General features: G+C 45.7%; 1 protein-coding gene across 1 annotated transcript in view; it reads right to left on the bottom strand.

The window, feature by feature from the left end:
• Positions 1-18,190, bottom strand: part of espn (espin) — a gene marked incomplete at both ends in the record, with an annotated part of 55,502 nt that overhangs the window by 20,780 nt on the left and 16,532 nt on the right. Inside the window, 5 exons of the mRNA XM_083641255.1 lie at positions 1,795-2,069; positions 3,119-3,368; positions 7,373-7,504; positions 10,657-10,839; positions 11,232-11,418. Of these exons, the coding sequence (XP_083497381.1) occupies positions 1,795-2,069; positions 3,119-3,368; positions 7,373-7,504; positions 10,657-10,839; positions 11,232-11,418 (1,027 nt within the window). The remainder of the gene's footprint in view (positions 1-1,794; positions 2,070-3,118; positions 3,369-7,372; positions 7,505-10,656; positions 10,840-11,231; positions 11,419-18,190) is intronic.

Genomic DNA, 18,190 nt, shown 5'->3' with positions numbered 1-18,190 from the left:
ATAATGGTGACAGAAAACATGTTTGCAGACACAATTTCAAAATCTCCCATAAATGCTTAGTTGTGATGCTCTCTGGTTAAAGCCAAACCACAGACATACACCTGAAATGACTGTAACTGTAGCTGGGTAGCTGATTTGTGTCTTGCCGATAAGGACATGGTAACTATCGGGAAATGAATGCATCATGAGGTGAAACCGATCTCTCGGAATTGTTATCTTAGTCGTACGTTCCCTACACTCGAAGTGACAATCTGTACTAGTATAATTAGTGAGCGGTGGCGTGGCACGGCGCACGATTGCTCAACAATTGAGCAGGCGAGGCCGTGTAGCAGCTGAGCTGCGTCTGTGAGCCCAAGGAAGCGTGCGAGAACTCGAGGGCAAACCAACGAGGTACGGTAGAAATGAGCGATGAGGAGGAGGAGGAGGAGGAGGACAAGGATGAGGAGGCATCAGGTAACAATTAGCACTGCCAGTTCAGTGGGCGTGGCGAGGGATGCGAGAAAGGAGTGAGCGCAGCGTGTTAGTTACAAATAAGATGTCCCTGGGAATGCACTTCACAGCAGGGGCGGCTGTAGCTCAGGAGGTAGAGCGGGTCGTCCACTAATCGCTTTGGATAAAAGAGGTTGGTGGTTCGATTCCCGGCTCCTCCAGTCTGCATGTCGAAGTGTCCTTGGGCAAGACACTGAACCCCAAATTGCTCCCGTTGGTGTGCCAGCACCCTGCGTGGCAACCTGCCGCCATCGGTGTGTGAATGTATCTACTGAATGTAAAGCGCTTTGGATAAAAGCGCTATATAAATGCAGGCCATTTACCATTTACCAGAACAGAAGCACCAGAATCCTTAACGTTGATATCAGGCAATTTTAATTGGATCATAATAACCCTTAATTACATGAGCAAGACTAAAGGTAGAGTAAAAACAACTCTACTCCCTTCAAGCTGGGAAGTGACAGTTTTTGGTGAGTCTCAACCTGTTGGTCAACTCTTCAAACACTTTCAGTCGTCTGTGGCCAGAATCATTACTGGAATTAACATCAGACCCATCACAACTGTCATGTCTGTGCCAACTCAGAGGCCTAGCTGCCTCCGTAATGAGCATCTTGGCTAGCCTCGTTAGCCGTGCTAACACAATGACAACATTGTGACACTGTGAGCATCTTGGCTAGCCTCGTTAGCCGTGCTAACACAATCCGTGCTAACACAATGACAACATTGTGACACTGTGAGCATCCGGACAACAGCAGCAGCCAAACGGATTAGTGGTGCGTGAGGGAAAACGCATAGTTGTCTCCCAACTAAAGATGAACAACAAAATAAGAGTCTTAACTATTTCTGTACAGTGAGGCAGCTTGATGGACAAGCACACATCCAAGGGAGCTGGAAGGTGGGTGCTGAGGGTGCTGCAGCACCCCCTGGTGGCAAGAGATGGGATTTTTGAAATTGTTGGATTTGGCTGTCTTGTGTTTATACCACCAACAAAATGCATTATGTGCTTCCCAGCTCTAATCTTATTTCATACACTCTCTCTTCAAAAGTGTTTGATTTTCATCATAATCTGGTTTTCCATAATAATAATAATAAGTTCAGTGTTTATGCCTGTGTTGCTCTCTGCTAATTTAAAAGAAAATTAGTCTGAAACTAATTCTTTAGAGTTACAGCTTCCCTCTAGATGAAGACAGCCATGATGCAGCTATGAGTCGCGAATAGCTTCATCTAGTAAAGGGCCGAGTGGACGCTGCTCTCTCTCTCTCTCTCTCTGTCTCTGTCTCTCTCAATCTCTCTCTGCCCCCTCACCTCCTTCTTGCTGGCGTCACTGTCCACGTGCCGCAGGTTGCTCTTCACCTGGAGGAACTCGGCGGACGCCGGCTCGTGCGGCGGCTCTGGAGCGGGGTAGCCGGGAGGCGGAGGAGGCCCCTGAGGGGGAGGCGGGGGAGGGTAACTCGGTGGTGGCGGGAGTGGCGAGGCGGCGCCCGGGGGAGACTCGTCTTTCTTGGGCACCTCGGTGCCTATCTCTGGGTTCAGCATGTCCATGTAGGCCTGCATGTCTGTAATGGCCGACTCTGACGCACCTGTAACAACAAGGTAGGTATGTTTCATTAAGTTCACATCAACTCTCCTAAGTTCCTAAGACAAGAAACACAAATGCAAAAATTGTGTGCTGTTGTTTTAAATTGCCGCATCAACGCATTTAGGAAAGCGTTCAATATTTACTACATTCAATTGACTCAACCACCATTCAAATTAACTAATGAAGTTCCACCTCTCCAGCCAAAACAACCTGTCTGCCAACAGACCACTAGGGCGCAGCACCAGTATGGCACGCAACCGTGACACAATTAACAAAAGAATGCAAACTGTTGCATGTTAATAGCTCCACTTTGGTGAATAGTGGAGGTTCCCACCACTGTTGTGTCACACACACTCTCTCTCTATCTATCTCTCTCTCTCACACACACACACACACACACACACACACACACACACACACAAAATACTGATAGATCAAGACAACATGATTTGTTTCACCCAAAATACTGACTGAGCAGCTTGTTTAAATTGACATAAAGCACAAACTGAGCATAGTGTTAGTTCTGGCAGGCCACAGATTCAAGCTTAGCTCACAAATCCAGCTCACATCAGCTGATGGCTCAGCTGATTTCCTTCTAGCCCTTCAATTGGCAAATCTCATATCGTTTATATATCTCTCCTTATTTAATGCCGTTTGCAACCCACCTCCACTCCAGCTCCTCGTTACATGCTGTGTCTGACTTCATCAGTCATTTCTGTTGTCATTGTTGTTTGCTCTGTTCTGTACATGGGGGGGCCTTTGCTGCTGCTCTCCCTGCCTTAGGCTTTCCATTGTTAACACATGGGAGGGTAGGGAACACCCAGATCAGAGCCATACCGCCAAATATAACTATTGCATATGGCAATAAAAGTTGATTTTTTGACTATAGTGGTCCTGACAGAACATTTATTCTAATCAAAGTCAAATGAATGAGACAAGACTAACAAAAACAAGAGTAACAAAATCAATGTATGACATATTTACTTTGCTGTATCACTTCTGGGATGTTGAAATACACAAAGGTTATTTCTAATTCCATTTGTCCCTGACCTGTGACAGTGTTGAGCTGTGCAGGCGGGGCGCGTGAGGCCATTAAGCTGCTCCTCTTCTCGCCCGTGCTGGTCTGGCTGGAGTTGGCAGAGTCGTAGTTGGACAGCGAGCTGGAGGGTGAACAGAGGTCAAAGTGCGCCGGCTGGTTGGCAGGGGGCATGGTGGTGTTTGGGGAGGAGAGGCCCGAGTCTGGCTGCTTGTACTCCAGGTCCGCCGAGGGGTCCCGGGACAAAACACGGTGCTCCACACTCTGTCAGAGGATGAGGGTCATGATTCAAAGTGCCACAAAATCTTAACTCAATTCTCTTATGTGACTGTGAACATGACTTATACATAATAAAAAAAAAAACTGTGGGGAAAGATCCAAAGATTAATCAAATAAATAAACGGTATATTTATGAAGCACCTTGAATGCAAAAGTTTATTAATTCTATAAGCGCACAAAAGAACACATTTTTTGTATGTCTGTCTGTCTGTCTGCCTGTCCTTCCCATATTTCAAGATCGACTTCACATTATTATTGACCAAAATTAAACTTATATAAGCGAGTGACATCACTGATGATGTCACTCGAGCAATTGTGATGTCATCAGTGATGCAAAGTTGAGCAATTGTGCGCTGCACATGCCAATAGCGCAGGCAAGGCCACGCAGCAGCCGAGCTGTGGGCGAGGCCGAAGTTGAGCAATTGTTTGCGCTGAGTGACGTCACTCGAGCACTCCATGATGTGATCAGTGATGATCACTTGATCAATTGTGATGTCATCAGTGATGCAATTATGTTGAGCAATTGTGCGCTGTGCATGCCAATTGAGCAGGCCCTTGAGCCACGCAGCATCTGAGCTGCGGGCGAGGCCGCATAGCGGCCAAACGGCGTATGCGAGGCCGCCTAGGAATGGAGTGCGCGTAGCGCATGGGGTTTCTAGTGTCTCAAAAGCACTGTAAGCAGTCGGATGGGCACATTCTTAACTGCCGCTATGCCTCAGTCTCAGATGACTTGCACAAGGGGAAGAGTTGCATTATGGGTTTAATTACTGCACTTTAATGACACCTCGGTGCCTATCTCTGGGTTCAGCATGTCCATGTAGGCCTGCATGTCTGTAATGGCCGACTCTGACGCACCTGTAACAAGGTAGGCATGTTTCAGCGTTCACATCAACTTTGCTAAGTTCCTAAGATAGAAACACAAATGCGAAAATTGTGTGCTGTTTTAAATTGCTCGAGCACTCCATGATGTGATCAGTGATGAGCACTTGATCAATTGTGATGTCATCAGTGATGCAATTATGTTGAGCAATTGTGCGCTGTGCATGCCAATTGAGCAGGCCCTTGAGCCACGCAGCATCTGAGCTGCGGGCGAGGCCGCATAGCGGCCAAATGGCGTATGCGCGGCCGCCTAGGAATGGAGTGCGCGTATAGCGCATGGGATTTCTAGTGTCTCAAAAGCACTGTAAGGAGTCGGATGGGCACATTCTTAACTGTCGCTATGCCTCAGTCTCAGATGACTTGCACACGGGGAAGAGTTGCATTATGGGTTTAATTACTGCACTTTAATGACACAGCTGGTGATCAAAGAGACTCTGGGGCCTTTCTGCTTTTCCCAACGCACAGAACTCAATTTGCCATCTTCCCCCACAGGACCGAGCGCACGAGGGCCAAATATGTTTGGCACACAGCACAGTGAGTTAAGTGGAGGTGTTGTTATTTCTCATGCCTCTTTAGAGAGTCGTGAGAGCCAGAGTACGCTATGTGTCAACAGCTCTGCTAATTAGCAGAGAGGAGCTGGTGTCAGTCGAGGGACATGTTGACTCAGTCAGTTGTCGCTGCTGTCGGCGCGCAGTCTCAACGTGTTTTTCTCAAGGTTTCACTTTAAACACATGAACTAGAACACCTAAATACAATGACTGTGGTTGACTAATGTTGCGCAGAATGTAGGCTGCAATTTGGAAGTGTTGCGTGTTTGTGCCAATGACAAAAGAACTTAATTGGACCGACATTGATCCACCGTTAGTAAAAAATATACTGTGTGCCTGAGAAGGCTGAGATAACCGGAGGAGGAGGAAGGAGAAGGTTGAGATAACCAGAGGAGGAGGAAGGAGAAGGTTGAGATAACCAGAGGAGGAGGAAGGAGAAGGCAGAGATAACCAGAGGAGGAGGAAGGAGAAGGCTGAGATAACCAGAGGAGGAGGAAGGAGAAGGCAGAGATAACCAGAGGAGAAGGAAGGAGAAGGCAGAGATAACCAGAGGAGGAGGAAGCAGAAGGCTGAGATAACGAGAGGAGAAGGAATGAGAAGGCTGAGATAACCAGAGGAGGAGGAAGGAGAAGGCTGAGATAACCAGAGGAGGAGGAAGGAGAAGGCTGAGATAACCAGAGGAGGAGGAAGGAGAAGGCAGAGATAACCAGAGGAGGAGGAAGGAGAAGGCAGAGATAACCAGAGGAGGAGGAAGGAGAAGGCTGAGATAACCAGAGGAGAAGGAATGAGAAGGCAGAGATAACCAGAGGAGGAGGAAGGAGAAGGCTGAGATAACCAGAGGAGGAGGAAGGAGAAGGCTGAGATAACCAGAGGAGGAGGAAGGAGAAGGCAGAGATAACCAGAGGAGGAGGAAGGAGAAGGTTGTGATAACCAGAGGAGGAGGAAGGAGAAGGCAGAGATAACCAGAGGAGGAGGGAGAAGGCAGAGATAACCAGAGGAGGAGGAAGGAGAAGGCAGAGATAACCAGAGGAGGAGGAAGGAGAAGGCAGAGATAACCAGAGGAGGAGGAAGGAAAAGGCAGAGATAACCAGAGGAGGAGGAAGGAGAAGGCTGAGATAACCAGAGGAGGAGGAAGGAGAAGGCATAGATAACCAGAGGAGGAGGAAGGAGAAGGCTGAGATAACCGGAGGAGGAGGAAGGAGAAGGCTGAGATAACCAGAGGAGGAGGAAGCAGAAGGCAGAGATAACCAGAGGAGGAGGAAGGAGATAATTAAGCTGCGTCCCAACAGAGGGACTTGTCGGCCTGGGCGCTGCGTCCATGGCGTTAAACATCATCAAATAAGCTGGTGTGAAGGGAACAGAGGATTCGCTGCTCTGGATTTATTACGAGTCGAGGGCTGAACGTGTTTGTGTACATCAGCTGAACCTTTTTTATATCCACCTATTATTTTTGAATGCCTCGCTGTAAAATAATGATGGGTGCAAGGTTTGGTTCAAACGTGACTGATTGTTGCAGCTTGCGCATTTCCTCGTTAAAACCCCGACGGTGGGAAAAAAAGAGTTGCTTGTCACAATAAATACACTCGTTTGACGACTTATTTGCGGGAATGTAATAATTGTATCTATCACATCCGCTATTTCTGTTGCTCTTTGAACTCTGGATATTTATTGACGAGATTTTTGCCAAGCTGGACGCGCTACGGGAGTTTAGGGTTACAAATCGCTAAACCGGAAGTCAAACTGTGGGAGATTGTCGCTCACTTCACGGAGATCTACGGGCTATACATGTATGTACACAATACACATGTATGTTGTGTCTGTGTTAACAATGTAACGGGGGGGGGGGGGGGGGGGCGCCTGGGCTGGGAGGATTACACCAGAAGACGCACTCATATTTCACGTAAGGCATCATGGCATGTAGAAATAAGGTGGATAAGAATTGCTATATACAGTATCTATTATGTATTACTAGAAACAGATCCTTTCTAGCCCACCGTGCCTCATCCTCATCCTCATCCTCCTTCCCCTCCTCCTTTGTGAAAAATGAGATGAAAAGTAGCCCTGTTAGTCAATAGTACTGTGGTATTTTGGCTATATGGCTCCCCATATACAGGTAACATACATGTCAAAATAAACAGAGTTCAAAGTCATCATCAACTGTCCTAATATCCACCATGAAGCACCAGACCAATTCAATTCAACCTGGAATTGATTTGACATATTCTGGACTCTGCTGGAGGAATGCAACACTATTCCTCCACTGGAAAACAACTTTGTGTTTTGTTGATTTTTCCCAATAAGCTCCCATACTGTAAGTGTTCAGTTAAGTTATGTAAAGACTGGAGCCATTAGTGTCAATCAATATGATGACATACTTTATTTGTCAATAGGAAAACTCCCTCCTCTGATTAAATTGCCGTATCCTCCCTAGTCACCTACTACGGTGTCCCAGCTGCCTAAATGACTTGGGTCTTGAAAGGCTCTGTCGCGTATATCAGCATCTGTACTGATGCAATCTGCTGCTATGAGCAGGTCATCATGTGGAGGATGGTTGCGTCTCACCATGTTCTCCACGGTGCGCAGGTACTTGGCACACTGCGAGTGGCCGTTGTACTCGGCCAGGTCGGCTGCCGAGAAGCCATCCTGGTCCCTGATGCCCAGGTCCACTCCGTTAACCACAAGGATCTGACAGCACTGGAGACACAGAGAGAGAGAGAGAGACAGAGGCAGAGAGAGGGAGAGCGAGGGAATCAGAGAGAGAGAGAGAGAGGAGAGAGACAGAGAGAGAGAGACAGAGAGAGAGACAGAGAGAGAGACAGAGAGGGAGCGAGAGACAGATGCAGAGAGAGGGAGAGCGAGAGAGACAGTGAGAGAGAGAGACAGAGAGAGAGAACGAGAGAGACAGAGAGAGAGAGACAGAGAGAGAGAAAGAGACAGAGAGAGAGACAGAGACAGAGAGAGAGAGACAGAGAGAGCGAGAGACAGAGGCAGAGAGAGGGAGAGCGAGAGAGAGAGAGAGAGAGACACAGAGAGAGAGAGAGAGGAGAGAGAAGAGAGTGGATGGAGGAGACAACAGTGTGAGAGAATGTGAGCGTCTGTAGGGCTGTCCTCGACTCAGGATTCTGCCAGTCGAATCGGATTCGACTGTCCAATACGAATATTCTATACAAATCAATAAAAAATAAAAATAAGAATATCTTCAGTGATTATTTCGACCACATTAACAGTCAATGCAAGAGAGTGATGGGGACATATTTTTGAGCATTTAAAAATCAATAAGAGACTATTCTGATCATGCAAGATTTGAATTGCCGACGTCGGGCTATTGGATAATGGATTTGTCTGAATAATGAGAGAGGCAGGACATATGTATATATATTTTTTTATTTAACCTCTTATAGCCCAATTTTTTATGTCACCTTTTAAACAGTAAAACAACATGTAGCCTACATGGATAACAACTTAAACTGTTCTTTAGCCTATTTCCCAAAAACTATTACCGGTAGGCCTAAATAAATCTAAACAAGAATAAATTAACAAATGAAATTAAGATTGGAATTTAGATGGGGGGGGGGGGGGGGGGGGGTGAAATGTGGATCATTACTTCTGCTGGACACATTTCAGATTGAAAGTCAAAGTGCTGACCTGAAGGGTGATTAGAAAAATTGACTGAATTCATCGCTGGTGGAAATTGCCCTACTGATTTTTTTTTTGCCCAATTTGAACGACCTCAGTGCTTGGTCATTTAAAATAAAATGTAGATTAGTGGAAGTTGCTCAAATGTGGAAGCACATAAACAGGGATAGAAATAATGAAAACAATGATCAAAACATTTGACAGACCTCAGATCAGCAGGGTGTGCTTTTGTCCGTGCTTGTATGTGATTCGAGTGATTTGAGCCTCTTCTACTACGGCTGGGAATGCACCACCACCGACGTGTGCCTCCATCTCATTTGCTATTATCAGACGAGTCTTATCAAGGCAGCGTTGACACAGGAAACAATCTCTCGTATAGATCATTAATTATCACTGAGGACAGGAAACTAAATATCTTCCCCAACAGCAAAACAGACACACCTGCCAAAAGTCCATCAAACAGCCACATTGGCAAGTGCGGGTGTGAAACATAAGTTTGTTGTGACTCACTTGGTTAGTTTGTAAATGACAGAGAAAATCATTGTCTGTTCTGACACGAAGCCTGGCTGTTTGGCAATCAAAGGAACTTGAAAAGAGTTTGCAGGGGGGTACGGTGGTGCAGTGGTAAGCGCTGTCGCCTCACAGCTCAAAGGTCCTGGGTTCGATTCCCACCTGGGACGCTGTGAGCGCTGAAGGAATGCGTGCCCGTCCGCATGTCCTCGAGTGCCCACCGCCCGGGTGGGGTCGTCAAAAGGGCCTTTCTGTGTGGAGTTTGCATGTTCTCCCCGTGCCTCCCGGGGGTTTCCTTCATATAGGAACCCCCTTCACCAAAACATGCAATATCCCGCTTGCTAATGTGGTTCCTCCTCTGGTCGTTAAGGGCGCCTGTTCAGAGGGAGGGGAACTGGTTGGAATAGCGTGAACCTCCCACGTGCTATGTCCTACCGGTGAAGCTTCCTCTGTCAGGTGAAAAGAAGCGGCTGGCTAACTGCCCATGTCTCTGCCCATGTCTCGGAGGAAGCATGGAGCCAGTTTCGGCTCTCGGCAGAGGGTGGAGTAGCAACCAGGATAAATAAATTAAAATTAGCACAAATGGGGGATAAAAATGGGATAAAAAATCGGGGGGGGGGGGGGGGGGGGGAAGTTTGCAGACTGAACGAGCTTTGTGTTGCCATAGTGACGGATGTTTCAGTTAGCCTCTGAAAACGACCACCTCAATGAATCCCCTAAACCCGGAGCAGTACTCTGCATGTCAGGGTCAGGGTCACTTCCCTTTAGCTGCCAGGCTACAATGCAAATATCATAGAGTGAATGGCGTTCTCTCTAGGTTCACTACGTCAAGCTTGTGTTGATATTGTTGACTGACCAGACCAGGATACAACTAAACATTAGTCAAAGCAGCAGGTTTGTGGCAAAACCATCGGCCAGTGGCTCATTCAAAACAGATGGTCCTATGTGAAACCAAATATGACAGCGAAGCCAGAATCATAATGCTAACCCTACTGTGGCAGGTAAAAAGGTATATCTTATAATTAAACCTATAAGACTTAATAAATAGCAATGCTATTTCTAGGATATATCAGTATGCATTTGTGCTTTTACTACAACTAATTATAACAATAATAAAGAACAATAGCCTATTTTGCCCAAACTCCCTGGTCTGCTAAAAACTCATCTGATCAAACACCATCCACAACATAACATGTAAAATGCAACATGCTTATACAGTCACACACTAACATCTACAGATAAACTGCAAACTGATAACAAGACTCAAGATTTCACCAAGAGCCCTAGTATATTTGTACAACCCTTTCCTTCTTGTATTTTTAGGTGATTTAAGGCCCAAAATTGATCAAAAATATCACGTTTTTGACGTAATTAACTCTGAAGGTTTGGACACTGTGAGAGAGCGTTGCACCTCACTTTAAGCACTTTGGGAGGAACCTCTCCATCTGGTTGCTTGACCATGTTTCTTTCCACTTCTAAACTGAAACTTGGGCTATCTGTGTCTCAAGAGTGACGATGAAATGAAGTCTGTTTTAACGCTCAACACTGTAGTATTAACCCATTGATACCTGATGCAGCATTTGCGTGTATATCCCTCATTTGTGTGTGTATTCCTTTAAGACCGCGGTTCGCGGTCTTAAAGGGATACACACACAAATGGTGCATCAGGTATCAATGGGTTAAGACAAACACACACACACCTCCAGTTCCCCGTTCTCGGCAGCGTCGTGCAGCGGAGTCCCCTCCCAGTGGTCGGTGGTGATCTCGCCGCCGTGCAGCAGCAGCCAGCTGAGCACCTTGGCGTGGCCGCGGCTGGAGGCAAAGTGCATGGCCGTCGCCCCGTCGCTGTCTGTGTCCGCCAGGCTGATCTCTGTGAAGCTCACCTGATGGTCGAGAGAAATGACTGTCAGCTTCTGAAACATCAGGGATGAAAACGCATGTTTCAGCTACAACTACTGTATAGCCGTTGTCAGGGTTACAGAATTACAATATAAAGTATGCTTAGTCGACAATCACTTCAATGACATCCAAAATGGCTGCTTCAGAGCCAATAGATCAGACATCTATATGATGATTATTATTATTGTTATTATTATTATTGATTTGGGGGTGTGCGTGCGGAGGAACAGCCGCTGAACAGGCACCCCGAGCGACCAGGAGGAGGATGCCTCTGACATCACTGATGATGTCACAATTTATGACATCACTGATGACATCCATTAGTGGGGCAGACAGACAGACAGAGCCCTTACTCAATTTTATCCAACACACATACCAGCCAGACGATGACAGTGTTGTGGCCCATCTGGGCGGCGGCATGCAGCGGCGTCATGCCGTCATTGGCTCTGATGCTTGGATCCGCCCCGCACTCCTTGACCAGGTATTGGACGAGCTCCAGATGACCCTCCTGGCAGGCCAGGTAGAGGGGTGTGGCACCATTCTTTGTTTGGGAATTGACAACACTGTGGAGAAAAGAAAGAGGAAGGTGAGGAAGAGGAAGATGAGGACCTTGTTTGTATGAAGAAGCTCCTGGGACTGGTGGCATAGCAGCAGGTGGCCAGTGGTGTATCGAACTTTCTGTTCAAAGCACCTTGGTTAAACTCCAGTGTGCAATTTATGTAAATCAAGTTCAATTAGCACCTTGCACAGAGCAAAGTCATAAAGCAATTAGCACCTTGCACAGAGCAGAGTCATAAAGCTTCACAAGATAGTTAAAATGAGACCATGAACAAAAACAAGATGTAAAAACACAAGACCAGAAAATAGTAAAACGCACAAAAAAGCAAGACATAAAAACATCAGAAAACAGACAAGCCACAATAAGACATAAACACACCCCAACAATATTGAGTTGCATTGGGGTTTTAATAAGGTGTTTAATTAGGGGTACGGTGGCGCAGTCGGTAGCGCTGTCGCCTCACAGTTAGAAGGTCCTGAGTTCGATTCTCGCCTGGGACACTGTGAGCGCTGTGGTTGTGTTCCCCCCCATATCTTCAGTGCCTACTGCCCAGGTGGGTTATCTCGTCGTAAGGGCCTTTCTCTCTGTGTGGAGTTTGCATGTTCTCCCCGTACCCCCCAGGGGGTTCCTCCGTATATAACGCCCCCGCTAAAAACATGCAGAAGATCAGATCGTCATCGTCATCCGACCAGTGACGACAACATCCGAAGTTGGTCCCCGGGCGCTGTACGAGAAAGCGACCACTGCTCCTGGCCTGCCCCCCGGAGGAAAGGACATGCCTGGATGGGTTAAATGCAGAGGACACTTTTCACCGGCCACCGTCAGCATGAGTGTGTTGTGGCCGCATGCATGTATTGTGGTGTTCGTGTGACAATAAAAGACGGGCTTGTCCGTTACGAGAGTTTTAATTAACATACAAGCCACTTAAAAGTACAGCAAATGAACAGTGTGACAATCCATAATTTACTCTGTACTTTTGCCAGTAGAAGTTTGGATCAGAATGAAATGCTCAGTTATTTGCAGCCATCCTCCTTTTATAATAAAACTAGTTAGATCTGAGACACCCACAAATAAAGACATGTGGTCGCTTATGATTGAGATGATCCCAACCAACATGCAACATCTGCGTGGATTGCAAATGACAACACAGCATTTAAATAATTGAAAGCAAAAACTCCATCTTGTTTCTTTGTTGTTGAGCATGGAAACAGTCGGATGAAACGTACAGTATCATTTATCCATCTCCGATTCATAATTAGGGTTCGACTGATACCAAAGAAAGAAAACACCATGTCGCTTCTTTGTTGTGCCTGGAAACGGTCAGATAAAATGTACAGTATCCATTATCCATCTCCTATAATTAGGGTTCAACTGATACGAATGTTTGACGCCAGTACCAATATTTCCAAATTACGAGGCTGTTAACCATGTCAACCATCGAACAGTGAAATTCCCCATTGAAAGCCATACTAACAAAGGTCTTTTAATTTGGTTATCATATCAGCACCTTAAGGCATGATGACTGGTGAGGGAGGTTTCCTTGCAGGTTTTACAAGCTGCCACATCTGAAGCTGGTGAATAATATATCCTCACCTCCATCATATCAGCTTTGGTCTACACCGACTGGCTAATGTCTGGTTTATATGAAAGGCTTTGGTCTACACCGACTGGCTAATGTCTGGTTTATATGAAAGGCTTTGGTCTACACAGACTGGCTAATGTCTGGTTTATATTAAAGGCTTTGGTCTACACAGACTGGCTAATGTCTGGTTTATATTAAAGGCTTTGGTCTACACCAACTGGCTAATGTCTGGTTTATATTAAAGGCTTTGGTCTACACAGACTGGATAATGTCTGGTTTATATTAAAGGCTTTGGTCTACACAGACTGGCTAATGTCTGGTTTATATGAAAGGATTTGGTCTACACAGACTGGCTAATGTCTGGTTTATATTAAGGCTTTGGTCTACACCGACTGGCTAATGTCTGGTTTATCTTAAAGGCTTTGGTCTACACAGACTGGCTAATGTCTGGTTTATATGAAAGGCTTTGGTCTACACAGACTGGCTAATGTCTGGTTTATATTAAGGCTTTGGTCTACACCGACTGGCTAATGTCTGGTTTATCTTAAAGGCTTTGGTCTACACAGACTGGCTAATGTCTGGTTTATATGAAAGGCTTTGGTCTACACCGACTGGCTAATGTCTGGTTTATATTAAAGGCTTTGGTCTACACAGACTGGCTAATGTCTGGTTTATATGAAAGGCTTTGGTCTACACAGACTGGCTAATGTCTGGTTTATATTAAGGCTTTGGTCTACACCGACTGGCTAATGTCTGGTTTATCTTAAAGGCTTTGGTCAGCTCTACACAGACTGGCTAATGTCTGGTTTATATTAAAGGCTTTGGTCAGGTCTACACCGAATGGCTAATGTCTGGTTTATATTAAAGGCTTTGGTCAGGTCTACACAGACTGGCTAATGTCTGGTTTATATTAAAGGCTTTGGTCAGGTCTACACAGACTGGCTAATGTCTGGTTTATATTAAAGGCTTCGGTCTACACCGACTGGCTAATGTCTGGTTTATATTAAAGGCTTTGGTCTACACAGACTGGCTAATGTCTGGTTTATATTAAAGGCTTTGGTCTACACCGACTGGCTAATGTCTGGTTTATATTAAAGGCTTACATGGTAGCAGCGGGAAAGTGTGACAAGAAACATGTGCCGCTGTTGAACTCAACATACACAACAGAGCTATTTTGAGTGCAGACAGTAAGAACAGCCAAATCAAGCCCTCATATCTAAAGGTCCTTACCCCCGTCTGCCCTGGGGAAGCTCATCCAGTGACGGTTCACCCTCTTGTCCGAGTCACAGCGGCAGCCGGGAGGTCAGGGACTCTAAAGCCCATAAGGCCATGCTTTATTTGGACACGGACAAAGAAGCAAAGGTGTCTCCTAAGTAAGAGGATTAGCAGCACTCCAGTGGCCTTGCCCGGGGCCCGCCTTGCTTTGCGCTTAACACAGTGTCGTCAAATGGCCCGACAGAGAGTGAGTAGGGTCAAGAGGAAGATCAGCAGAGGGAAGGTGATGAAGATGATGAAGGGTAGGGCTGAGCGGAAGGGGGCGGATCCTGCAGACACCAAGACGACCCTGCCAGCTTTTCCCTGAAAAGGTTGCAGGTGGAGGTCAAAAACTGCACAGACTAAAGACCCCGCAGTAACTCTACGTGTGGATGAGGTTACGTTCTGGTCCAAATCCAACACTTTAAGCAGCAGCTCTGTTTATTTCTGGTGAAGTGTTGCATCCTGGACAGCCAGTGGTTGCGTTGGCTTGCTGTCAGAAAGGAGACGCACAGCTTTGAAATAACATGTATTTTGCAGATAATGCTGACACAGACTTAAGTTGAATGAGACATGTGGTTGAGGCATGAACAGCTCCGTGTCTTTTGGGGGGAAAAGGGTTACAAAAATGTGCCGAGTAATGTTTGGGCGAGTGACTGAGGGAAAGGACCCATCTAAAATTAAGCACTTCTTAAATATTTCAAAATAAGAAGAATAAGAAGGGGGAAGTCATTTGCGGTTCTGTCATCAGGAAGTTGGCAGATGGGTTAATTATTCATGAGTGTTGTAACCAAAGTGGGCCCGGAGTTCACCTGCACATTGGGGTCTGTACATGGCAGAACCATGGGAGAACCTCACATTTATTATCATTCATACAAACCACATAAGACAGCGGGAATGACCAAGTCGAGGGTTTCCATGGTCAAACTGATACCATTCTTCAAGCACCACTGTTGTTGTCAGAGTTACACAGGCTTGAACACTGCTAAAGAAGTGCTTTTAAAGTATAGGTGTAGCTTTCAAAGGGCCTATGAAAGAGGTTAGCCTTGTGTGACGACACAAAGACAAAGTGCCACGACGGCCGATACCTCGTCACTCACTTTGGACCGTGTGTTCTTTTCCCCCTTCGAGTAACAAAGTATTAAGACATTTGATATATTTCCAGTTCAGCTCCGATGAGTAATTTACCTCAGTAATTGTCTGTACACACTGTCCCCCTCCCCTCCACCATCGCCACAGACAAAGGCTAAGGTTATCTTCATTACGAGCAAAGTAATTGATGTCGCACTAATGGTCTCCTCGCATGATAACTTCAGGCTTATTGCCTCCTTGGTTGCTTTTCTGTCTCAATAATGAAGAGTGGCGTGGTCGTGAGACACAGTTTTATGCTTTGCACCAACCACAAGAATCATCCTCAACAGTCTGACATAAGTGTGTTTTTGTAGAATCCACTATGGCAATATACTATTTCTCATTTTCTCTTTGGCCTTTATATCTTCCGATTGAGGCTAGATACAGTTTAGAATGAGATCAACCAGGCAGTGTCCATACAAAACTAGTCTCGCTGGCCAGCCTCCCCTCCCTACCGTGAGAGGAGTCTGGCGCCGCAGGTCTCCATAGTGGGATTGCGATGGGCGGCGCTTAGCGGCAGTGTCCTTGGAAAATAGTTTCAAACAATCCAACTTGCCGTTTTCAGCGTGTAGCAACGAGCTAGCGTGTAGGTTTCTGCCGTTAGCTTGCTAGCTAGTTAGCGTTGTTGTCTTCACTGCGACGGCAGGGCACTATTTACAGCGACACACAGGGAGGAGGGAGCGGAAGCCGCTCTGATTGACATGGTCGGAGCCAATGACAGAGCTTGTAATAACCTGGGAGCGGACATCCGGCAGCGACTGAAACAGTCGCTCCAATGGGAGAGCAGAGTAGAGCAGGGGAGCAGGGGAGGATTTATCCCAGTTATGGAGACCTGCGGCGCCAGACTCCTCTCACTGTAGGGAGGGGAGGCTGGCCAGCAAGACTAATACAAAACAGAATGAGATCAACCAGGCAGTGTCCATACAAAACAGGGGAGATCTCAGAAGAAAGCTGACAGAATAGACTCGCTCACTGCATAGTAATTTAAGGAAGACTCCTTAGACTGAGACCTAGGACCTTCGTCAGTGCTTGGTACCAAGCACTGACGAAGGTCCTAGGACCGAAACATTTGCTTTTTTATTTTCACTATGAGCACCGAGCACTTTATGGGCAAATAAAAGAAAATTATATTTTCGCAAGTCTCAGTCTAAGGAGTCTTCCTTAAATTACTATGCAGTGAGCGAGTCTATTCTGTCAGCTTTCCTTCATATTCTCTGGACCACCGCACCTGCAGCCAAACCAGAACAAGGGACAAACAAAGGCGCAACAGTTTTCTCCAAAGTCTAGAGATCTCAGAAGATACATGAAGAACAACAAGACATTTGATGTGATCCTCATTGTCTGTGTCGAGGGCTGCCAGGGTTAGAGGGATGTTTCCAGCTGAGACATGGTCATCGTCATCATCGCCAGCAGCACATATGCTTTTCAGGAACTAAGGGAAAACAGATCCAGTGGGTTTTGAAAGCTTTTCAAAGACCCAACCACTGCAGAAGTGTCCCATAGAGGAAAATGCAATCTTTCAGTTTAAGTTAAAATTCCCATTCCTATGAAAGGTTTAGCTGATGACGATTATGAGATATGCAGTTGGATTGAATACTGTTGACAAAATGCACTTACTGTAAGTCACTTTGGACAAAAGCGTCTATTAAATTATGTAATGTAATATAATGTAGGGCTGGGCGATAATAAATTGTTGATCGTCTTTCAGTGGAATCATATCATGATGATGTCAAGAATACAGTATACAGTACGTGAATTTGCATACATGAACCATATTATGATGTATTCTGATAGAGAAAAATACATAATGATTATCATGACATTGATTTCAACCATATCGCCCAGCCCTAATATAATGTCATGTAAATCATCAACAGCAAGGCACATACAAGCACTTTGCATAAAAGCAACCATCAGCATGTGTTACGTTGCAATTTATGAGTTCACTCCTCTTGTGAGGCAGAACTGAGCAGGTTTTACCCCAACTTGTACCAAGACGTTAGTAAGAAGATTAGACCTGAAGGAAATAAAGTACCCACTGTTATTGCCCCTTCCTCTCATACTCTTCCAGCTTAAAGCAAAACACCACCCAACTTACAAATGCATATACTGTAGGCCTAGACCTCTTGCTGCTGCGCTAGCTCAGTCCACGTTCGTGAGCTTGAACAACTCTCCCAAAGCTGCAAACAACAGAAAAAAGACTCCTTTCTGAGCTGCTACATTATAATAAACAGCAGACTGACTTCATATTCTGGGCATCTTTATCACCGTTGTCTAATTTTCTATCAGCATCAGAAGCTTGTATGCAAGATAAACCTCTGGGAGGACTTATCTCCTTTTTGAGGGTACATTATGTAAGCATTTCCTATTACATTACAAACCGTACTATCCTAGAGCATGTGAAGACCATTTGAGTGGGTTTCTCCTTTAGTGCTGAGTGTGCTAAAGAAGAGGTGGGGAAATTCCAAGGCTCATAGGCTAATCCTAAAACCGGCGATTTCCCTGCGCAGCTATAGTCCAACCTGTAAGACGTTTGTCCAACAATACGGTTTGAACGTCTCACTTTCTAGAACATTGGTTCCCAAACTGTGGTCGTGGTCTGCGGGGCTCCACCTGGTGGTCCGCCAGAAAATTGAAAAAAAGAAAGAAAAAAAAGAAAGAAAATCAACCGTTTTTTTTCATTTTTTTTCAATTCAACAGTTTTTTTCAATTCAACTGTTTTTACATAATACACATTAACCCTGAGGAGTAGCCGGATTGGGCAGATTTTCGGAAATGTTGCACTAAAATATCAAAATTGGGAACATTT

Source organism: Poromitra crassiceps (genome assembly GCF_964638095.1).
Source record: "Poromitra crassiceps genome assembly, chromosome: 8".
Lineage (NCBI taxonomy): Eukaryota > Metazoa > Chordata > Actinopteri > Beryciformes > Melamphaidae > Poromitra > Poromitra crassiceps.
The sequence above is the reverse complement of the archived record's forward strand: the minus strand, read 5'-3'. Positions and strand labels throughout refer to the sequence as shown.